Source organism: Labeo rohita, chromosome 22, assembly GCF_022985175.1.
Source record: "Labeo rohita strain BAU-BD-2019 chromosome 22, IGBB_LRoh.1.0, whole genome shotgun sequence".
NCBI classification, from domain to species: domain Eukaryota; kingdom Metazoa; phylum Chordata; class Actinopteri; order Cypriniformes; family Cyprinidae; genus Labeo; species Labeo rohita.
This window is the reverse complement of record NC_066890.1, coordinates 29,158,943-29,178,070: the sequence shown is the minus strand read 5'-3', so window position 1 is coordinate 29,178,070 and position 19,128 is coordinate 29,158,943. Positions and strand designations below refer to the sequence as shown.

Sequence of the window (19,128 nt, the reverse complement as noted above, 5' to 3'; positions counted from 1 at the left end):
CTATTATGACTAAGGTTCATCAGTTAAAGTTGATTGATTGCATGTCAACTCTAATTAACATTGCCTACTCAGGCAATTATTAGTGCATGTTTGAAGTATTAAACTTCAGCACTCTATACTTGTCCAAACATTTGTGGTTGGAACAAGAATAAGTGAATGTGAGGTGCACTAGTTAAAAAGCAGCCTAACTTGTTGGGCAAAAGTCGTAAAGCCTTTTAAGAAGAAACCCTAAATTTGAAGGTCAGCCTTATTTGACTTCTGAGAGTCAAAAAAAAAAACATTTAAGTTGTATGAGCAATGGTGTATGCTGCATAAATTTATCCATTGTGATCCATACTAGGGGTGCAGACTTTAATTACATACAGAAACAAGACAAGGACATTATATTTACAGCGCTTACAAGGTAAGCATTGGTACATTCATGAAGCTGTTTCCTGTTCGTCTTCCTTATATCAACACCTCAAGAAAAAAATATCCAGAATCGGTAACAGAAATGTTCACTGCAATACTTAAGAGCTTTTATACATAGTGGCATTGTGAATGCAAGTGCTCTTGTGGCTTATCACTACAAGAAGGGCAACTATGGTAAAACAACACCTTTTAAACATCTACTGTTCACACTGCTGTCAAAGAAATGGAGTTTCACCTCTAGCAAGGGGTGCAGGCCACTCAAAACGGGTACATAACAGTCCATTTTACAATGAATTGACGTCTTTAGATGTAGTGTATTTTCCCCCAATCTTACTGTGGGGCTGAAGTGCATTAGTGTGATTTGAGGGACCGATGAGCATTAAACAATCAAGGGTCAAAGGTGGAACCAAAAGACATCGTCAACATTCAAATAAATGTACGAATGGAAGAGAGTTACCCTCTAGAGTTGAACGGTACCTGTAGTAGAGCATGACGAAGTTCACCTATTTGTTCGTTAATTAGCAATGACATTGGCCGGTCATAACATCAAGGTGGTACTACGTGGTGCTACTTGGGTAGAAACAGAATCTGTACCCTAAGTACACTTGGAAAGGACTGAATTCTCATGCTTCAAATCTTAGAAACTAAACCTTTAGAAATGAGAGATCAGTATTTGGTCGCCGGCCTACATGGAGACCGGTGAATTGGCCACAAAATGCAATGCGAGAGTCCTCGATCGTGAGATGATTCTGCTTGGTCATTATGTGTAGAAGATGACCTCTGGGATTTGTCCATCCTCTACGGAAGTGCCGTTGTTATTGCCTGCAGCGTAGCAGAATGTAAAGCAGGTCTTGGTACCAGTAGCAGGAGCTTCGTGGGTGACCTTACGCATTCCCTTGGTCCCGTAATGAGAATCTGGTCCCTGCAAAAGCAGCAATCCATCAATGGTTCATTTATAATTCATGGAAAACTGTATTAAATGATACTGATTTAATGATTGTTTCAAGAGAACTACATGTGCGGTCAAAAAAGGTCCACTGTCCAATAGACACTTTTAAAACCAAGCAGCTTCCTCTTAGTAAATGCAATGAATTCAAACTTGAACCTAATGCAAAATCTATGTGGGAAAATCTTTCACTCTTACACAAAATTCCACATACCATGGATTCCTATGAAAATTAATAGCCAGTAGACTTTAGTTAAGTATTAGCGCAACTGAAGACATCATAAGTCAAAATCATTTGACTTAGATCGCAACTTTGCGTATCACAAAATTATTTGATTTAAATCAGGACTTCAAATCATTTCACTTTAATTATTCAATTCACAAAATGATTCATGAACACGTTCCGATCTAAACCAAATTATTCGCGATCCACTCTCTGAAGTCCCTATCGCAATAAGTCTTCACAAACCATCACTTCACATCAGGACTCGGAGCGTGAGCACAAATCATTTGACTTAGCGAATATTGCGAATCATTTTGTGTAGATCAGGAAGTGCTACTAAATCTGAATTAAATGATTTGCGATCGGCACCCACGAAGTTCAGATCTAAATCAAATTATTTGCGATCCACGCTGAAGTCCCGATCTGAACAACGATTCACGAACCATCATTTCAGATCGGGAGCACGGAGCGCAAATCACTTGACTTAAATTGCAACGTTGCATATCGCGAATCATTTGGTTTGAATTATTCAGTATGCAAAATGATTCATGAACCCATTCTGATCTAAATGAAATTATTTGAGATGCACGCTCCTAAGTCCCAATATGAATTAAGTGATTCGTGATACACACAAAGTTTCAATCTGCGTCAAATGATTTGCGATCCGCACTCCGAAGTTCCAATCTGAATCAAATTATTCACAATCCACACTCTTAAGTCCCGCTCTGAATAACGATTCGTGAACCATCATTTCAGATCAGGACTCGGAGCACAGAGCAAATCATTTGATTTAGATTGCAACTTTGCATATCGCAAATCATTTGGTTTAGAACAGGATTTCAGATCGCGTATCGCAAATCATTTGATTTAAATAATTCAATATGCAAAATGATTCATGAACCCATTCCGATGTAAATGAAATGATTTGCGATGCGTGCTCCGAAGTCCCAATCTGAATTAAGTGATTTGTGATACAGAAAGTCCAGATCTGCATCAAATGATTTGCGATTGAAGTCCTGATCGGAATAATGATTCACAAACCATCATTTCAGATCAGGACTTGGAGTGCGGAGCAAGAATCATTTGCTCCGAAGTCCTGGTCTAAAGAAAATGATTTGCAATCCGCGCTACTAAGTTCTGATCTAAATCAAATCATTTGCAATTCACACTCTGAAGTCCCGATTAGTATAATGATCCATGAACCAGCATTTCAGATCAGGACTCGGAGCGTGAATCATTTGACTTAAATTGCAACTTTGCGTATTGGACTTCAAACCACATATTGCAAATCATTTGATTTGCATTTTTCAATTCGCGAAATGATTTACGAACCCATTCCAATCTAAATCAAATGATTCACGATACACAAAGTCCCTATCTGAATCAAATTATTCACAATACTCAAAGTCCCGATCTAAGTCATAGGATTCGCAATCCGTGCTCCAAAGTTCTGATAAAAAGCAAATGATTCGTGATCCACGCTCTGAAATCCTGATCAAAATAATGATTCACGAACCATTGTTTCAGATCAGGACTCAATCATTTGACTTAAATCACAACTTTGCGTATCGCGAATCATTTGATTTGAATTATTTAATTCACGAAATGATTCACAAACCCTTTCCGATCTAAATCAAATTATTCATGATATGTGATTTGAAGTTTCAATCTGAAACAAATGATTTGCGATACGCAATCCATTTGGAGTGGTAAATAAGTAAATAATTTCTGCAATGCAGTGGTTTAACATTGGCTGTGGTTGTGCTTTTTAAAATCATGCGATGTCGAAATAACAAGCGATGTTGAAATTCAAATATGAACAGCTCTTTTAAATTGATCTGGTTTTTGCTAGTGAATCGCTTGAAATGAATGATCGAAGTCACAAGCTAAAACCAATAAATTGTTCTTTTCACATCTTCAGCCACGTTTACACAACAGTGTCAGTACTACTACTTGCTTAGCTTGATTGTTTTCAGACATTAACTGAAATTAGCAAAAAGGGTATTTTTTTTTTAATTGAGTGAAAAGATACATGCTTATCGACAAAATTAAACACTTATTTCATAGATTCATCAGTTTCAACACTTTTCAGGTACCTCTTCAGGAACATTGCTAATTTCATGGGTTTTCAAGCCTTAAAAAGTCAAGTACTTCAAGCACTTTAAGCACCTTGTACAAACTCAAATACCATTTTAGCATATAAATGGACTAATACTCAAATTTTCAGTCTGTTTTACCTTGAGAGTGGCGCAGGCAATGTAGTTGACGCTTGGAAGAATCTCCACAGGCTCCTTGAACATTACTCGAAAGGTACTAGCCGTTCCGTCGCAGCTAAAGCCTGTATCGTTCTGACCGAGAACTGTGTTGCTGTCTGTATGTATGATCTAGATTAGAGGAAAACATGCTCCATTACCGCTCACATACTGCCACATTTTCACACTTCCAAGTGCAAAACTACAAAAATGATTAGTCGTAACACTTGACTTGTTGCTTAAAAATCTGGTGCTTATTGCAACTGATTCTGGCCAAGAATCGCCCACTTAGACAGGAAGACCATCTGTTAGAATGTCAGTGAACATACTGCAGGCAGTTTATGATTGAAATATGATTTTTTTTGACCAAAAAAAAGCTTGGTTCTCACCTGGATGTTGACCTGATAGTCAGTTGGACCATGTATGGACCCATAGAGCCCAAATCCAACCACAAATATTCTGCGGTTTACAGAAAACCTGAGGAAAATGAAAAAGCTTTTAGTGTTCCACCTATATTAGATACGTCATGTTCCCATTCAATGTCTCAGCACTTCCTGAATCAATGGTTTAAAAAAAAAAAAAAACGCTTACCGGATGCGGTCACTTGTTCCGCTGTAGCCCCAGCGGCTCTCCACTTGACTGAAACGTGTGATGCTACACTCTTTCCCCCGGAGGCAACAGCGAGGCCGGTCAATAAACTCCACATGAGGCTTCGGATTGACGGTAAAATGCAGGAACAGACTGACCACCTCCCGGTCTGTGAGTATACCAGACTGAGCCGGACCTATCGCACACATACACAAGGTTTAGCGTGATGGCTAGCGCCACTCACTACAGCAGCGATGACTAGTCTTTTAGCTTAGACGGTCAAATGAAATACTGCCGATCCATTTTGATCTGATGAAAATTACCTGCTGCAAACTCTTCAATAGTCATGAGCGGGAAGCGAATAAGCGAAAGTGCTTTTCCCAACACTCTACGCTTGTTCTCCGGCGTGGGCTGTAACTGTTGCCTTTGGGCCTCGGCGTCCGCCCAGCGAACCGCAGCCCCGAAGAGACGCACTTCCCGTACACCTAGCGTGTCTCTCTCCAGGACTGCCACGAGGGTGTCTGCACAGAAGGGAACATAAGACGGTCTATTTCTGACTCACTCTTCTGATTGTATTTTGTTGTGATATTTGATACTTAAGAACAGTACCGAGGTCGATATCCGTGAAGCCCTCGGCGGCTAGCGCATCAGCTGTGTTCTTGTCGATATTTTCTAAACAGAGACTAGCCAGCTGGGGCTCGTCAAAGAGCCGTGCCTGCAAGCAAAAGGAACCGTGTTTTCATATAATCTATAATAGACTGCACGCAAAAAAAGCAGACAACAAACACACTCAATAAGCTTGAGGTGCTGTTTGCTAGGATTTGAAAGGGAGCTGTCAAACATGGGAACTCAAGATGGCTGGGGAACAAACTTGAAACAATGGAGCCGTCAATATGTCAGTTCCTAGTGCCAATATCAAATCAGATTCAAATCCCTGTGATTACCTGAGTAAGCAGCATAAAAGCATTGTCAGCACGTAGGTTTTTCTTTAAGAATTCGACGCAGTGGGCCTCGAGCGCAGGTACTGCATACTTTTTGGCTGTGTATAGCGTGGTCATAACGGTCTCTGGTCCAATTTGCACTTCATCAGAGTATAAAAATCTGCAATGGCAAAAGAAACAAAAAAGACTTACAGATTGACAGAAACACATAAATAAGATGTTAGAGAGACAGACAGGCCTTAAGATTGATTGCTTGTCAGACAGATAGATAGACAGGCAGATAGACAGATATATATAGATAGATAGATAGATAAAGCAGACAGACGATACACAGACAGACATGTAGATAGACAGATAGATAGACTGATAGATAAATGGATAGATAAATGGATAGATAGATAAGCAGACATACGATAGACAGGTAGACAGATGGACAAATAGACAGATAGATAGATAGACAGATAAATGGATAGATAGATAAGCAGACAGACTATAGACAGATAGACAAGTAGACAGAAAGATAGATAAACAGATAGACAGATAAGCAGACATACGATAGACAGATAGACAAGTAGATAGATAGATAGATAGATAGATAGATAGATAGATAAGCAGACATATGATAGACAGATAGACAGATGGACAAATAGACAGACAGATAGATATATAAATGGATAGATAGATAGATAAGCAGACAGACTATAGACAGATAGACAAGTAGATAGATAGATAGATAAGCAGATATACGATAGACAGATGGACAAATAGACAGACAGATAGATATATAAATGGATAGATAGATAAGCAGACAGACTATAGACAGATAGACAAGTAGATAGAAAGATAGATAAATAGATAGATAGATAAGCAGACATACGATAGACAGGTAGACAGATGGACAAATAGACAGACAGATAGATATATAAATGGATAGATAGATAGATAGATAAGCAGACATACGATAGACAGATAGACAAGTGGATAGATAGATAGATAGATAGATAGATAAGCAGACATACGATAGACAGATAGACAAGTGGATAGATAGATAGATAGATAGGCAGACATACGATAGACAGATAGACAGATGGACAAATAGACAGACAGATAGATATATAAATGGATAGATAGATAAGCAGACAGACTATAGACAGATAGACAAGTAGATAGAAAGATAGATAAATAGATAGATAGATAAGCAGACATACGATAGACAGGTAGACAGATGGACAAATAGACAGACAGATAGATATATAAATGGATAGATAGATAGATAAGCAGACAGACTATAGACAGATAGACAAGTAGATAGAAAGATAGATAAGCAGATATACGATAGACAGATAGACAGATGGACAAATAGACAGACAGATAGATATATAAATGGATAGATAGATAGATAAGCAGACAGACTACAGACAGATAGACAAGTAGATAGATAGATGGATAAATAGATAGATAGATAAGCAGACATACAATAGACAGATAGACAGATGGACAAATAGACAGACAGATAGATATATAATGGATAGATAGATAGATAGATAGATAGATAGATAGATAGATAAGCAGACAGACTATAGACAGATAGACAAGTAGATAGAAAGATAGATAGATAGATAGACAGATAGATAAAGCAGACAGACGATACTCAGATAGACAGATAGATAGACAGACAGACAGACAGACAGATGATAGATAGATAGATAGACAATAGATAGACAGATAGATAGTCAGGCATAAAGACCTAAGCAGACTGACTGACAGATATTATTGATCCCTGTGTTATTGTTGGTTTGAGACTAGTTATAGCTTCTGTCCACAATGTCTAGTACAATTCAATGTTTTGGTTTATTACAAACATTTACCACGGTAACAGTTTATTTCCGCCAAAATATGATGGCTCTAGCCACCAGAATCACTCAAAAACTAAGAAAGAATTCGAAAGCTTACTCGAAAGCACTGTTTTAAGGACACAACCAGGAACAGAAACTGCATGCTATATTGGCAGAAACACGTGTATATACCATGGTAACCGTTTGCAAGGGTCTGCTGACTGCAGTTACATGGCAGAGGGCACCTGAAGGACGTTATGACAACAGGGGTCAACACACAGAAGAGCAGTACAGAGCAGTAAGCGTGCAGCGAAGCATTCCGCGGCCCATTCTTACTTGAGAAGGGCTAGAAATGCAGCCGGTTCCACATCTGGCAGTTCAATTTCGGTCGACGTTGTTGCCATGCCACCGTTGAACATGGCATCAAACACGGCACTTCCCACAGCGAGAGCAAATCTGCGAAGAGCAACGGGACCCGACTGTAAATACGGCCATTTGAGGATCAAATATGGATTTTATCCTCGCCGAAACAAATGATTTAGTTTATATTCATCGAGCGGGAGAGGTTGCCATAAGCTTAGTTTAGTGCAATATACAGAATGATTGAAAAATGACTCCAGTAAAACAGACAAACATACCGCTATTCATCCCTACCTGTGCGCTGGAATGCGCTGCACTCCCATTCCCTTCCCAACCAAAAAATGGACGTCACTTAGCACTTCGTTGTTAAACAAAAATGCAAACCTTTCTTTCACTGTACTTTTTGTCGCTTGCCAGTTGTAGACCGGCTCTCGATAAACCAAAACCGAAGCCGGGCTGCTGGGAAGCGAGGCGACGGCAGCGGACGCGTCGGCAGAGGAGGATGCGGTAGACGCGGATGAGGATGATGATGATGATGATGTCGCCGTCATGTTTGACGCAGCGCCTGAAGTCGCTCCGCTCTGACCGACCGACTGCCGGGGAGGGTTCTGCGCGCTCGGCGTGCTTCTCACCGCAGACTCGGCGCCTCCGCCGTTCTCCGGGCCCGACTGGGGGTTCGAATTCCCCGCGCTCCGGTTCATTCCCGCGGCTGCACCCACGGCTCCCCCGTTGCTTGCGGGCGAGGAATGGGCGCTGTTGCTCGGCGGTGCATTGCCAAGTGGCCCCGAATTAGACAAGTTTAGACATGACGATCGGCTATTGCTTTCACCCGCAGCCATCTTGGATGGTGAACACTGCAGGCTTTGCTGGAATAAACATACACAACAGCGCATAACCAGAAATACTGGCCAAATGACTGCCTTCCCACGAGAGACTCGAACTTCATCGAGCCCCTTTTAATTAACTTGGCCAAACTGACTACAATTCATTTTAGTTTTCATGTTTTTATTCTCTAGCCAATGCTTTATTAGAGACAGAGGCAGGTGTTCGTGGAAATGTTTCATTCAAGGAAGTGTGTCTGTCGAAAGAGGCATTAAACTAGGAGAGCAACTTTTCCCACATGGCAAAAATTAAGAGCTTTATTAAAGTTTAACCATTTAATAAGTGTAACTGGTTACATTAAATAACCGTAGGATCAATCAACGAGTGCAATTTTACAGGTTCTTGTTTTTTTAATATATGTAAATGCGATTAATCGCATCCAAAAAAAAAGTTTTTGTTTACATAATGTATGTTTATATTGTGTATATTTATTACGTATATATAAATACCCACACATACAGTATATATTTTAAAACTACTCACGTGTTTTTACATTTATGTATTTTAGTGCTGGGCAATCCAAAATAAAAGTTTTTGTGTACATAGTATATGTGTGTGTGTACTGTGTATATTTATTATGTATATATAAATACACACAAATACAGTATATATTTTGAAACTATTCACGTGTATTTACATTTATGTATTTTAGTGCTGGGCAATGATTAATCGCGATTAATCGCATCCAAAATAAAAGTTTTTGTTTACATAATGTAAGTTTATATTGTGTATATTTCGCGTTTATATAAATACACACACCAGTATATATTTTAAAAATAAAAGTATTTTTTGCAATGATTAACATAGTAAAATACATGTATATGTGTGTGTACTGTGTATATTTATTATGTATATATAAATACACACACAGTATATATTTTGAAACTATTCATGTGTATTTACATTTATGTATTTTAGTGCTGGGCAATGATTAATCGCGATTAATCGCATCCAAAATAAAAGTTTTTGTTTACATAATGTAGGTTTATATTGTGTATATTTATTGCGTTTATATAAATACACACACATACAGTATATATTTTAAAACTATTCACGTGTTTTTACATTTATGTATTTTAGTGCTGGGCAATGATTAATCGCGATTAATCGCATCCAAAATAAAAGTTTTTGTGTACATAGTATATGTGTGTGTGTACTGTGTATATTTATTATGTATATATAAATGCACACATGCACACAAATATTTAAGATGTTTATACAGTAAATATATTTATATCATATATATAAATATTCATATTAAAAATATACATAAATATAAACAGTACACACATATATAAACAAAAACTTTTAGTTTGGATGCAGTTAATCACGATTAATCGTTTGAACAGCACTTATATATTTACATTCATATAATTATTATCATATTTACATATTTTTAATATATAAACATGTTTTTCTTAAATATATACTTGCATGTGTGTATTTATATATACATAAAAAATATACACACGCACACACATGTAAACAAAAACTTATTCTGGATGCACTTAATCACGATTAATCGCTTGACAGCACTATAATATATTTAATATATAGCATTTTTTTCTTTTATTAATCTATGACATAACTTTGACAGTCCCCACAGTTAAGGAAAATGTTAAAATTTTGAATTAGATGAAATCATAAATCACTGTATTTATATGTATAAATTGGCTAGATATTTCTTTCTGTTAACGATAATGAAATAATCTAATACAAACATAGATACAAATAATTATTAAAAATATCTGATTAACATAATGGAGTGGTGTAAACAATATATTGCTGATCTTAATAATAATTTGCCTTGACTTCAGTACAGTGACAATAAATGCCAATTATTTAGGCTAATTTTGGAATTAAATGTTTTCTTTACAAAACCATGCTTAAGTATTTCTCCCACATTATTAATACGTTTTGTATTAGATTATTAATCTACTATGATTTTTCTACAAAGCCATAATTAGATCATAGGTGCTGTTATAATTACTGTAAGTGTAACAAAACCAAGGTTAAGTTTGTAGTTACTGTGATTTTACGGCAAAAAAATAAATAAAATAAAAAAAACAGTTAAGCCATAGTTACTGTAGTAAAACACTTGGAAGACACTATTAAGTGTTTAATAAAATTCCAAGAATTTGTATCAGACATAAATGTAAATTCCCAACTATCTCTAGCCTATAAAATGATTTAATACTACATATTCATAAAATACTGGAAGGATGCTGGTAAAGTCAAGGAAAATCACTAGATATTTATTTATGTGACACATTTACGTTTTAAAGAGCATTTAAGTTTGATTAAAAAATAACTTTGAAAATAAAGGGTGCCTGCACGAAAATCAAACTTCATTGATTCATATATCAATATCATTATTTATTTACTTAATAATTAGTTGCCTAAATGTTAAACAGAACTGTGTAGTCATAACAGAAAATGGACAACTGCTTTAAAAATAACTTTTATTTCCAGTCATGCGCAATGCAAATAAAGCGCGTTGCCATTCGCCCCGCCTACCCAAACCCACAAACCAATCAAAACCACCAAGGAACTGTCAATCAAACCAACGTTTCGTCGCTGGGCTAGCGTTTGAGTTCAGAAAACAGGCAATAATTTAGGTAAGTGGAAATATTGTATATTAAACTCACGGGAGATTTTAATAAATACAAATAGATATGTATAAATATAAATAAATAATCTCTCGTAATGAAGGCGCGATTCATTTATTTTATCTGAGCTTCAACAGAGGCTAGTTAGCCAAATATGCTACTTTAGCTAATAATAATAACCGGTGATGCAGAGAAAAGTCTTTTTTTAAACATTAATGCACTTAAAGCTCCAACTCACATGCATGTGTGTTTGCACATTTACAGCTTAATACATTTTTTATGCAAACAAAACACGTAGTAAATAAGCCAGCGATCGATTTCATAATAGGAGTGTTTCCAAACGTTATGTCTATCTAGACAGCATTTTGCGGCTGTGCTGCCCAACAGTATTATTTTAGTAGCATTTATTAACAAACTGAATTTTTTTTCCGTATTTTAAATTTTCTTTATTAATTCTAGTTAGTTTTTAAGTAATTTTGTTTATTAGATTATTTTTAAATAGATCTGTATAGTTTTTATTTCAGTTTTAGTTTTGTCTAGAAAAATAACTGAGATAAAATAACGTTTATTATGTTTCAAGTAACAAAATATGTTTCTGTTCTAATATGTTTGTGTGTGTGTGTCCCAGAATTTTCTAAATTCATGTAATGGGTGGTGTAAAGCAAGAGCAAACTGATGCTCCTGCATCTAAAGACTCTCAACTCACAGATACTGCACAAGAGGAGGTAAGAGCAAGACTTTTTTCAAAAAAACGTTGTCTATTATATATCACTTCTATGTAACTGAATCATTCTAAAAGGTTTTTGTGGTCAGCATAGTCAAGCACACTCATATTTTCCTCATACACTCCTCCCAAATTTGATTCATATCAATTTGAATCGATTTGTTACAGAACCAGTCGACTTCCCAGCCAGTAAAGAAGAGAGGCTGGCCAAAAGGGAAGAAGAGAAAGAAGGTGTTACCAAACGGCCCCAAGGCTCCAGTTACTGGTTACGTGCGTTTCTTGAATGAGAGACGGGAACACATCCGAGCACTTCACCCGGATCTTCCCTTCCCAGAAATCACCAAGAGACTCGGAGCAGAATGGAGCCGTCTGGCTCCTCATGATAAACAGGTATTTGTGTGTGTGAATTGACTGTCCAGTTGTTTCCTTTTAAAGGAACATTTCAGCCAAAATGAAAATTTGCCAAATATACACTCACCCTCAGGACATCCAAGATGTAGATGAGTTTGTTTCTTCATCAGAACAGATTTGGAGAAATTTAGCATTACACTACTTGCTCACCAGTGGATCCTTTGCAGTGAATGGGTGCCGTCAGAATGAGTAAAAAAAAGTAATAGTAATCTACACAACTCCAATTCACCAATTAATGTCTTGTGAAGTGAAAAGCATTTGCTTCTGGCTAAAATATAAATCTTCTGTCCATAATATTGTGTTCTACAATATTACCTCTCGTCTGAATCAGGAGCAAAATATGCACTGATCAAGCAGTTTACAAGCAAAAACAGTTTTAAGCAGTGTTGGGAAGGTTACTTTGGAAATGTAACAGGTTACAGATTACAAGTTACTTGATTTAAAATGTAGTAAGCAGTGTAACTTTTCAATTACTTTATTAAAGTAATGTAACTTATTACTTTTAATTACTTTTTGATTACTTTTGTTCATTCTGAAACATTTAAACCAGGCAGAGTTAACCTTACAGTAGCACTCAACACGGATTACTGTCAGACTTTCAAAATCCTTTATCACTTGTATTAAGATTATAATAAGCAAGGGATAACATACATCTTTATTTTGCGATAACAACTGGCTGGATGTACATTATCCCACTTATTACACAGCTGCTTGATAGATTATTTAGATGTTTTGTGTCAAAATAATTAGACACGAAGCACTGATCTGAGTTGAAATAATTGAACGCAAAGCTTCCATGAAGAAATCAGTTGCTAGCAAACGGCAAGTTCAAACTAGACATTTTAGGGATACAGTGCAGTCATACCACTTTGCTTACACAACATTTCACCACATAAATAATGAAGTAGTAGTACTAGTTTGTTAGTTATCTTATAATCCATTACAGTGTACAAAAAAAAAAAAAAAAAAAAATGGCAGCAGCTGCGTTTGTATGAAACAATAGAGCAAGTCCACAATACCAGGATGACAGAATTAAGAAATTGTCTACATAATGAGTTAAGCTTTAACATGTTATTAGCTAATCAAACCCAAAGCTTCAGCCAAGAAAAACTATCCAGCATATAACAATGACTTAAGCTGCCCTGAATGAGTCTGAGTTATTCGTTTTTACCAGTTGTTATCAGGGAATAACACACCTTGGAATGTCCTGACTGACCAATCAGAATCAAGCATTCCACAGAGCCGTGTAATAATTTAATTTAAAACACAGCCACCACAAATTCAGACTTTCTTTTTTTACTCATTTTTTGGGGCTTTTATGCCTTTTATTGTGATAGGACAGTAGAGAGATGACAGGAAAGAGCTGGGAGGAGAGAGGGAAGGGCCTCAAGATGGGAAATACGTCGGCACACTAACCATGAGGCTATTGGCACCAACGCCCCAAATTCAGAAAATCATTGCGAGGTTAAATACAGATTTGAAATCATAACAAGAAATAGTTTAATAGCTGGGGTACTGGGTTTGAAATCAAATGTTTGCATAGTTATGACAGAAAACACTAGCATCTAACAATGCCTTGGAAAAAACAATTTTAAAAAATAAAGTTTATGTATAAACCTAAATAGGAAATAAAACAGTTATCAAATAAGCATGTGTCCTATTCTGTGTCCTAAACTCCTGAAACATTGGTGTCTCATTTTAGAGCAGTCAGTGCAATTTATGAAAGAAGTAAATTAAATCTGTAAGTGGGGGTGGGTGTGTGAAAAAATTCAGATGTAATCCCCTTTGTAATCACTGGCATTTTTCAAAAGTAACTGTAATTTAATTACACATTTTTTCTCAGAAACTGTAACTAATTACAATTACATTTATTTTGTAATTAAATTACGTAATTCCGTTACATGTAACTAGTTACTCCCCAACACTGGTTTTAAGTAAATATGTTGGTGGGTTTTGATGCTAGAAGAAAACAAGGGATGGACTTTTTCACTGGATGAAGAGTTAATATGGATTATGGACTCATGTTTTGGCCGGTTTCAACTTAAAAGTGACTTGATGATAGCTTTGTTTTTTACAAACATGCTGCTTTTCACTTCACAAGATGTTAATTGATGGACTGGATTCGTGTTGTGGATTATTGCGATGTTTTCATCAGCTGTTTGGACTCTCATTCTGACGGCACCCATTTACTAGCAAGTGATGTAGTGCTACATTTCTCCAAATCTGTTTGGATGAAGAAACAAACTTGCCTTTATCTTTCATTTTTAGGTGAACTGTTTCTTGGAATGTCATCCTTCTGATTATTATTTTTTTTTTTTTTTTTTAACAGCGGTACCTCGACGAAGCTGAAAGAGACAAAATGCAGTATGCACGAGAACTCAGGGAGTACCAAAAAAGTGAAGCTTATCAGATCACATGTGCAAAAGTTCAGGACAAGAGAATTAAGAGAGGTAAGAATGCACTCACTATTTTTTTCCACACTTTTTCAGGTGGTCATTTTTTAATGAGTATGCTATAATTTGCTATTAAAAATGAGAAATGTTTGTTTTACAGAGGAGTTGACTTCTGTTATTATCAACGCCAACAGTTCAGGATCTACAGGTTTTAAGGTAAACACGAGCAAAGCCTGAATTCCTAAAAACATTCCCACCCCATTTTTGTAGTAGAAACTTTTAAGTGCGGAAATTATTCTTGCAACCTGCCTCATGAAGAAATTTTCTTTTAGAACTCAGACTTAACGGCCAGATTTGATGTTCCTATATTCACAGAAGAATTTTTGGACCAAAACAAAGGTAAGTTGTTTGTTTTCTTTCTTAAAACAAGCAAAAAACATCAACATGGAAAGCTATTTCTTAAAGGGATAGTTCACCTAAAAATGAAATCATGTTTCCCAGCGCGAGAAGCGGAGCTGCGGCGACTGCGCAAGGCTAACGTGGAGTTCGAAGAGCAGAATGCGGTTCTCCAGAAGCATATTGCCGACATGTTCAGCGCCAAAGAGCGACTGGAGGCTGAACTGGGCCAGGATGAGCTTCGCACGCAAGCTCTCCAGCGCCACCTACAGGCAATCAAACAGACACTGGTCAACAGCCTAGCCACTGTGCCTTTGCCAGGTCAGTATTGTACTGTACCCATAATACCAGTACTATCATCCTTGGTCGCAGTGGGAAACAACTGTTTCTTTTTCAGGCACGGGCGAGACGCCATCGATTGGAACGCTGGACTCGTACCTAAGTCGCTTGAGTGGTGCTTTAGAGAGCAGGCCTCATGAGCATCGCGCCCTAGTCCTCAAGCTGCAAGAGCTTTTAGCTCACGTAGACAGGTGAGCTTCTGCTTATGGTTTGTGAATACTATGTACCATAAGACCAGTGGTAGTCAAAGTACTTGAGTACAAGTACAGATTCCGTTATAAAATTTTACTCCAGCAAAGGAGTTAAACTACAAATGAAGTTTCAAATGTAGGTTCGGGAGGAGCCTATTCATTCAGTCCTGTCAGTCATCATTATAAGCCCATATGGGCCATTCTGCAGAATTGGTTCGAAGTCAAAGTTGGAAACGTCTTGAAAATAATGGCGTTTTTTCACAAAATTTGTACGTATGCAAATTGTATAATATCCAAGGTACACATTTCTAGTAATTGTGCAGTTAATTCTCATATTGTATTTTCTGAAAGTTTTGAAATATTTGTCCACTCCCCAAATTTGTCACTACCAAAACACAGTAATATATAATTTAATAAGAAGGGTAAAGATTTTAAGATGTTAAGATTTTGCTTACATCTTACTTGTAAATATATATATTTTTCTATTTTATTAAAAAGTTTTCAGATGTAGTTCAATAACAGTTACAATTTTAACAATTTTACTTTGTAAAAACTAAAAAGTTGATCATACTGATTTAAGAATTTAAATTATTTTTTATTTATTAAAATTTAATATATTTTTTGACAAAACATCCCATGTTTTGGTCGTGACAGCACATTTTTAGTAGTGGTAGGGATCACATCACGTTACAGAATTTTAACTTGCATACTTAGACGCTACCAAAACATACTAAAATACAAATTTTTTTTATAACTGTACTGCAATTGTTTATTTCCCTCAGATAAAGGAATTTGTGTTCCCTTTTTGTCACTACCAAAACAATGATGACGTTTTGGTCGTGACTGTGTCAGTAGTGACAGTTTTATGGGATGACACCCAAAAAAAACAAAGATGTCACTACCGAAATGCCACCAAATGTTTTGGTCGTGACAGTTTTACGGGATGACACCAAAAAAACAAAGATGTCACTACTGAAATGCCACCAAATGTTTCGGTGGTGACAATTTTATGGGATAACACCCAAAAAAACAAAAATGTCAAACAAAAAACTTCACTTAAAAAAAAAAAAAAAAAAAATTTAATTAAATTAATTAATTAAATTAATTAAAAATAAAAAAAAAAAACAACAACAACAATGGAATAAAATGCAAAAATTATTTCAATATCATTTTCATTATTTGAAATTTAGGGGTTAGGGTTTGGGACAGCCACCTCCCAATCGCAAGTACCCAATAAATTATGATTTTATATATATTAAGCTTACTGATATTTTAAATATTATTGTGGGTTTCAATAGATAATAAATTTAATTAAAAGTATTTTTTTTTGGTTGTGGGACAGCCATTTGGAACAATTCTGTAGAATAGCCCGTATAAGCAGTACTCATTCCACCGTCCCAGTGTCAGTTTTTTCCAGCATCCCTCCACCTCCCCAGCTCCTCCTGTATTTCTGTTATTCTCCCTCTATGTAGTACCGCAGTGGGGGGGCTGAACTCGGAGCTCAAGCCGAGTCTCAGGTTCGAGTTTCTGTTGAAGGCAGCAAGCCAAGTTTGTTTAATGTTGACCATCAGGACTGGATGAGCAGGTGAACTCTTGAAAAGTACTTAAAGGGATAGTTCACCCAAAAATTAAAATTCTGTTATTAATTACTCACCCTCATGTCGTTCCAAACCCGTAAGACCTTTGTTCATCTTCAGGACACAAATTAAGATCTGCATACCGTTGCACTGCATAGACAGCCACATAACTGATACGTTCAAGGCCCAGTAAGGTAGTAAGGAAAGCATTAAAATAGTCCATGTGTGATTAAAATAGTCCACATCAGTGATTAAACCATAATTTTACGAAGTTATGAGAATTCTTTACCTGTCTTTTATCTTATTTTGTGTTCTTACAGGTTTGGAATGTCATGAGGATGAGCAATTAATTACTGAATTTTCACTTTTGGGTGACCTATCTCTTTAAATGTTCACCCCAAAATAAAAATGGTCATTTTCTCACCCTCAAGTTGTTCTGAAGAAAGATTAGTGTGGAGATTATCTGATAGTCACCTATTTATTTTTCTTCATTTTCCTCTAGTGAGAAGCTTTGAAAACGTGTCTACAGCTGTGGTGGGATCTAAACGTCCCAAACATTTGGAAGGCCTGGGACCCTCAAGCTCTGCCTTTCAAGGTGTAACGGGCCATTCGGTTTAATTTGAAATTTTAACTCGTCAATAAGCTAAATTGTAACACTGGTGCTGGCGGATTCGAAACTCATTGACGTAATCTAATGCATCGAATTATTGCTGTTTTGAGATTACAGCAGCTCATCGAAAGACTAAGTCCATTTAGAATCATGGTAAGCATGGTTTAAAAGCATGCTACGATTTTTACAAGATAATATTGTCTTTACTAAGATGTTGTAATAGAATCTAAAGTGAAGCATCTTACACTTGGTGACCTTTGGATTGCAAGATCATGAGAATTGCGCAATGAATTGTACTCTGAACATTGAGTAACATTCCTAATCATTATGTTTTCTGAATTAAAACTGATAAATAATGTTGGTTTTGTATGCATTCCCTTTTGAACAAATCATAAGTCTGTTGGCACTGCAAAGCGTGATGAATTCTAGCAATAAGAATCATTAAGATATTTCAGGTGTCAAGAGTTTACACTGCTTTAGTTATGTACTTGAATGCATTTTTTTTTATTTTGTATTTTAATTTTTTTGGATTGTTAGTTATTTTAATATGCAAAAGGTTTGTGGTGAAAAAAGATAATAAAATCTGGCAAGAATTATTTTACTTTTTTTTTTTTTTTCCAGCTTTGAATTGTATGTTTATCCAGTAGAGGGTGACATTGGCCACAACATAAAAGTTCTATAATCTGAAGAAAAAAGGGAGTGTTCCCTTGAGCAAAAGAAGTGCATGTCTTTTGGAATTACATTTTTGGTATATCAAATTAACAACATTTTGCTCTAGACCTAAGAATTGGATGTGACTTGAATGCCAAAATGAATGTAAGTCATATAAAATGAATAAGTCACAACTGTCATACAATGCATTTTTAAATGTTTTAATTCTTAATACTTTATATCCAATAAAAATCATTTTATAATTGCAACTGCTGTTTTTGAGAGACACTTACAGTGCAAATTTCTCTGTAGCTTTTTTTTATTTTATTTAATATTTTCATATAATTAACGATAAAACAAAATAAAAGGAAATGTTACTTAAGGTTACTGGCAAAGACCTTTTTCTTGAGTAACCGATGAGCGCCGCTATGATGGATTCTAACTTCCGTTTAGGTGCTCTCGTGTTCCGGTCAGCATAGAAATCCGTTATAAAAAAAGAATGCACAAGATCAAGCTGTGGTGTTGTTGACTGCCACAGTTACAGCAATAAGGAAGTTTAAGGAATTCATGCAAAGTACTTGTTTTATGTACCAGCAAAACTGTCCGTGTTCATCTCTATATGCCTTGCATAAACCATGACAAAAGAAATCGAGCATGGCTTAAAACGCTCAAGTTAAAACACTGTGAAAAAATAAAATAATGTGTGCCCTTATCATTTTGTGGACAAAATCTCATGAAATTCACTCTGATCGGAAATTGTATAGACAGTCAAAAGTCTAAAATTTACAT

General features: G+C 36.2%; 2 protein-coding genes across 4 annotated transcripts; one reads left to right on the top strand and one right to left on the bottom strand.

The window, feature by feature from the left end:
* Window positions 1-330: 330 nt before the first annotated feature.
* Window positions 331-8,449, bottom strand: btbd2a (BTB (POZ) domain containing 2a). 3 transcript variants are annotated; one of them, XM_051094908.1, is made up of 9 exons: window positions 7,851-8,449; window positions 7,533-7,652; window positions 5,365-5,521; window positions 5,030-5,135; window positions 4,744-4,941; window positions 4,424-4,616; window positions 4,222-4,309; window positions 3,818-3,964; window positions 331-1,333 (listed from the first exon to the last, which is right to left on the bottom strand). In XM_051094908.1, exons 1-9 carry the CDS (start codon window positions 8,447-8,449, stop codon window positions 1,172-1,174), a joined length of 1,770 nt encoding a protein of 589 aa, XP_050950865.1. In that variant the 3' UTR covers window positions 331-1,171. The 3 variants fall into 3 exon arrangements, with proteins under 3 accessions (XP_050950865.1, XP_050950866.1, XP_050950867.1); XM_051094909.1 differs by having other exon boundaries at window positions 7,941-8,449; XM_051094910.1 differs by lacking the exon at window positions 7,533-7,652 and having other exon boundaries at window positions 7,941-8,429.
* Window positions 8,450-10,968: 2,519 nt separating this feature from the next.
* Window positions 10,969-18,044, top strand: hmg20b (high mobility group 20B). The gene is made up of 9 exons (XM_051094083.1): window positions 10,969-11,056; window positions 11,676-11,772; window positions 11,940-12,161; window positions 14,512-14,632; window positions 14,736-14,791; window positions 14,908-14,974; window positions 15,077-15,292; window positions 15,369-15,501; window positions 17,581-18,044. Exons 2-9 carry the CDS (start codon window positions 11,695-11,697, stop codon window positions 17,591-17,593), a joined length of 906 nt encoding a protein of 301 aa, XP_050950040.1. The 5' UTR covers window positions 10,969-11,056; window positions 11,676-11,694; the 3' UTR covers window positions 17,594-18,044.
* Window positions 18,045-19,128: the final 1,084 nt, after the last annotated feature.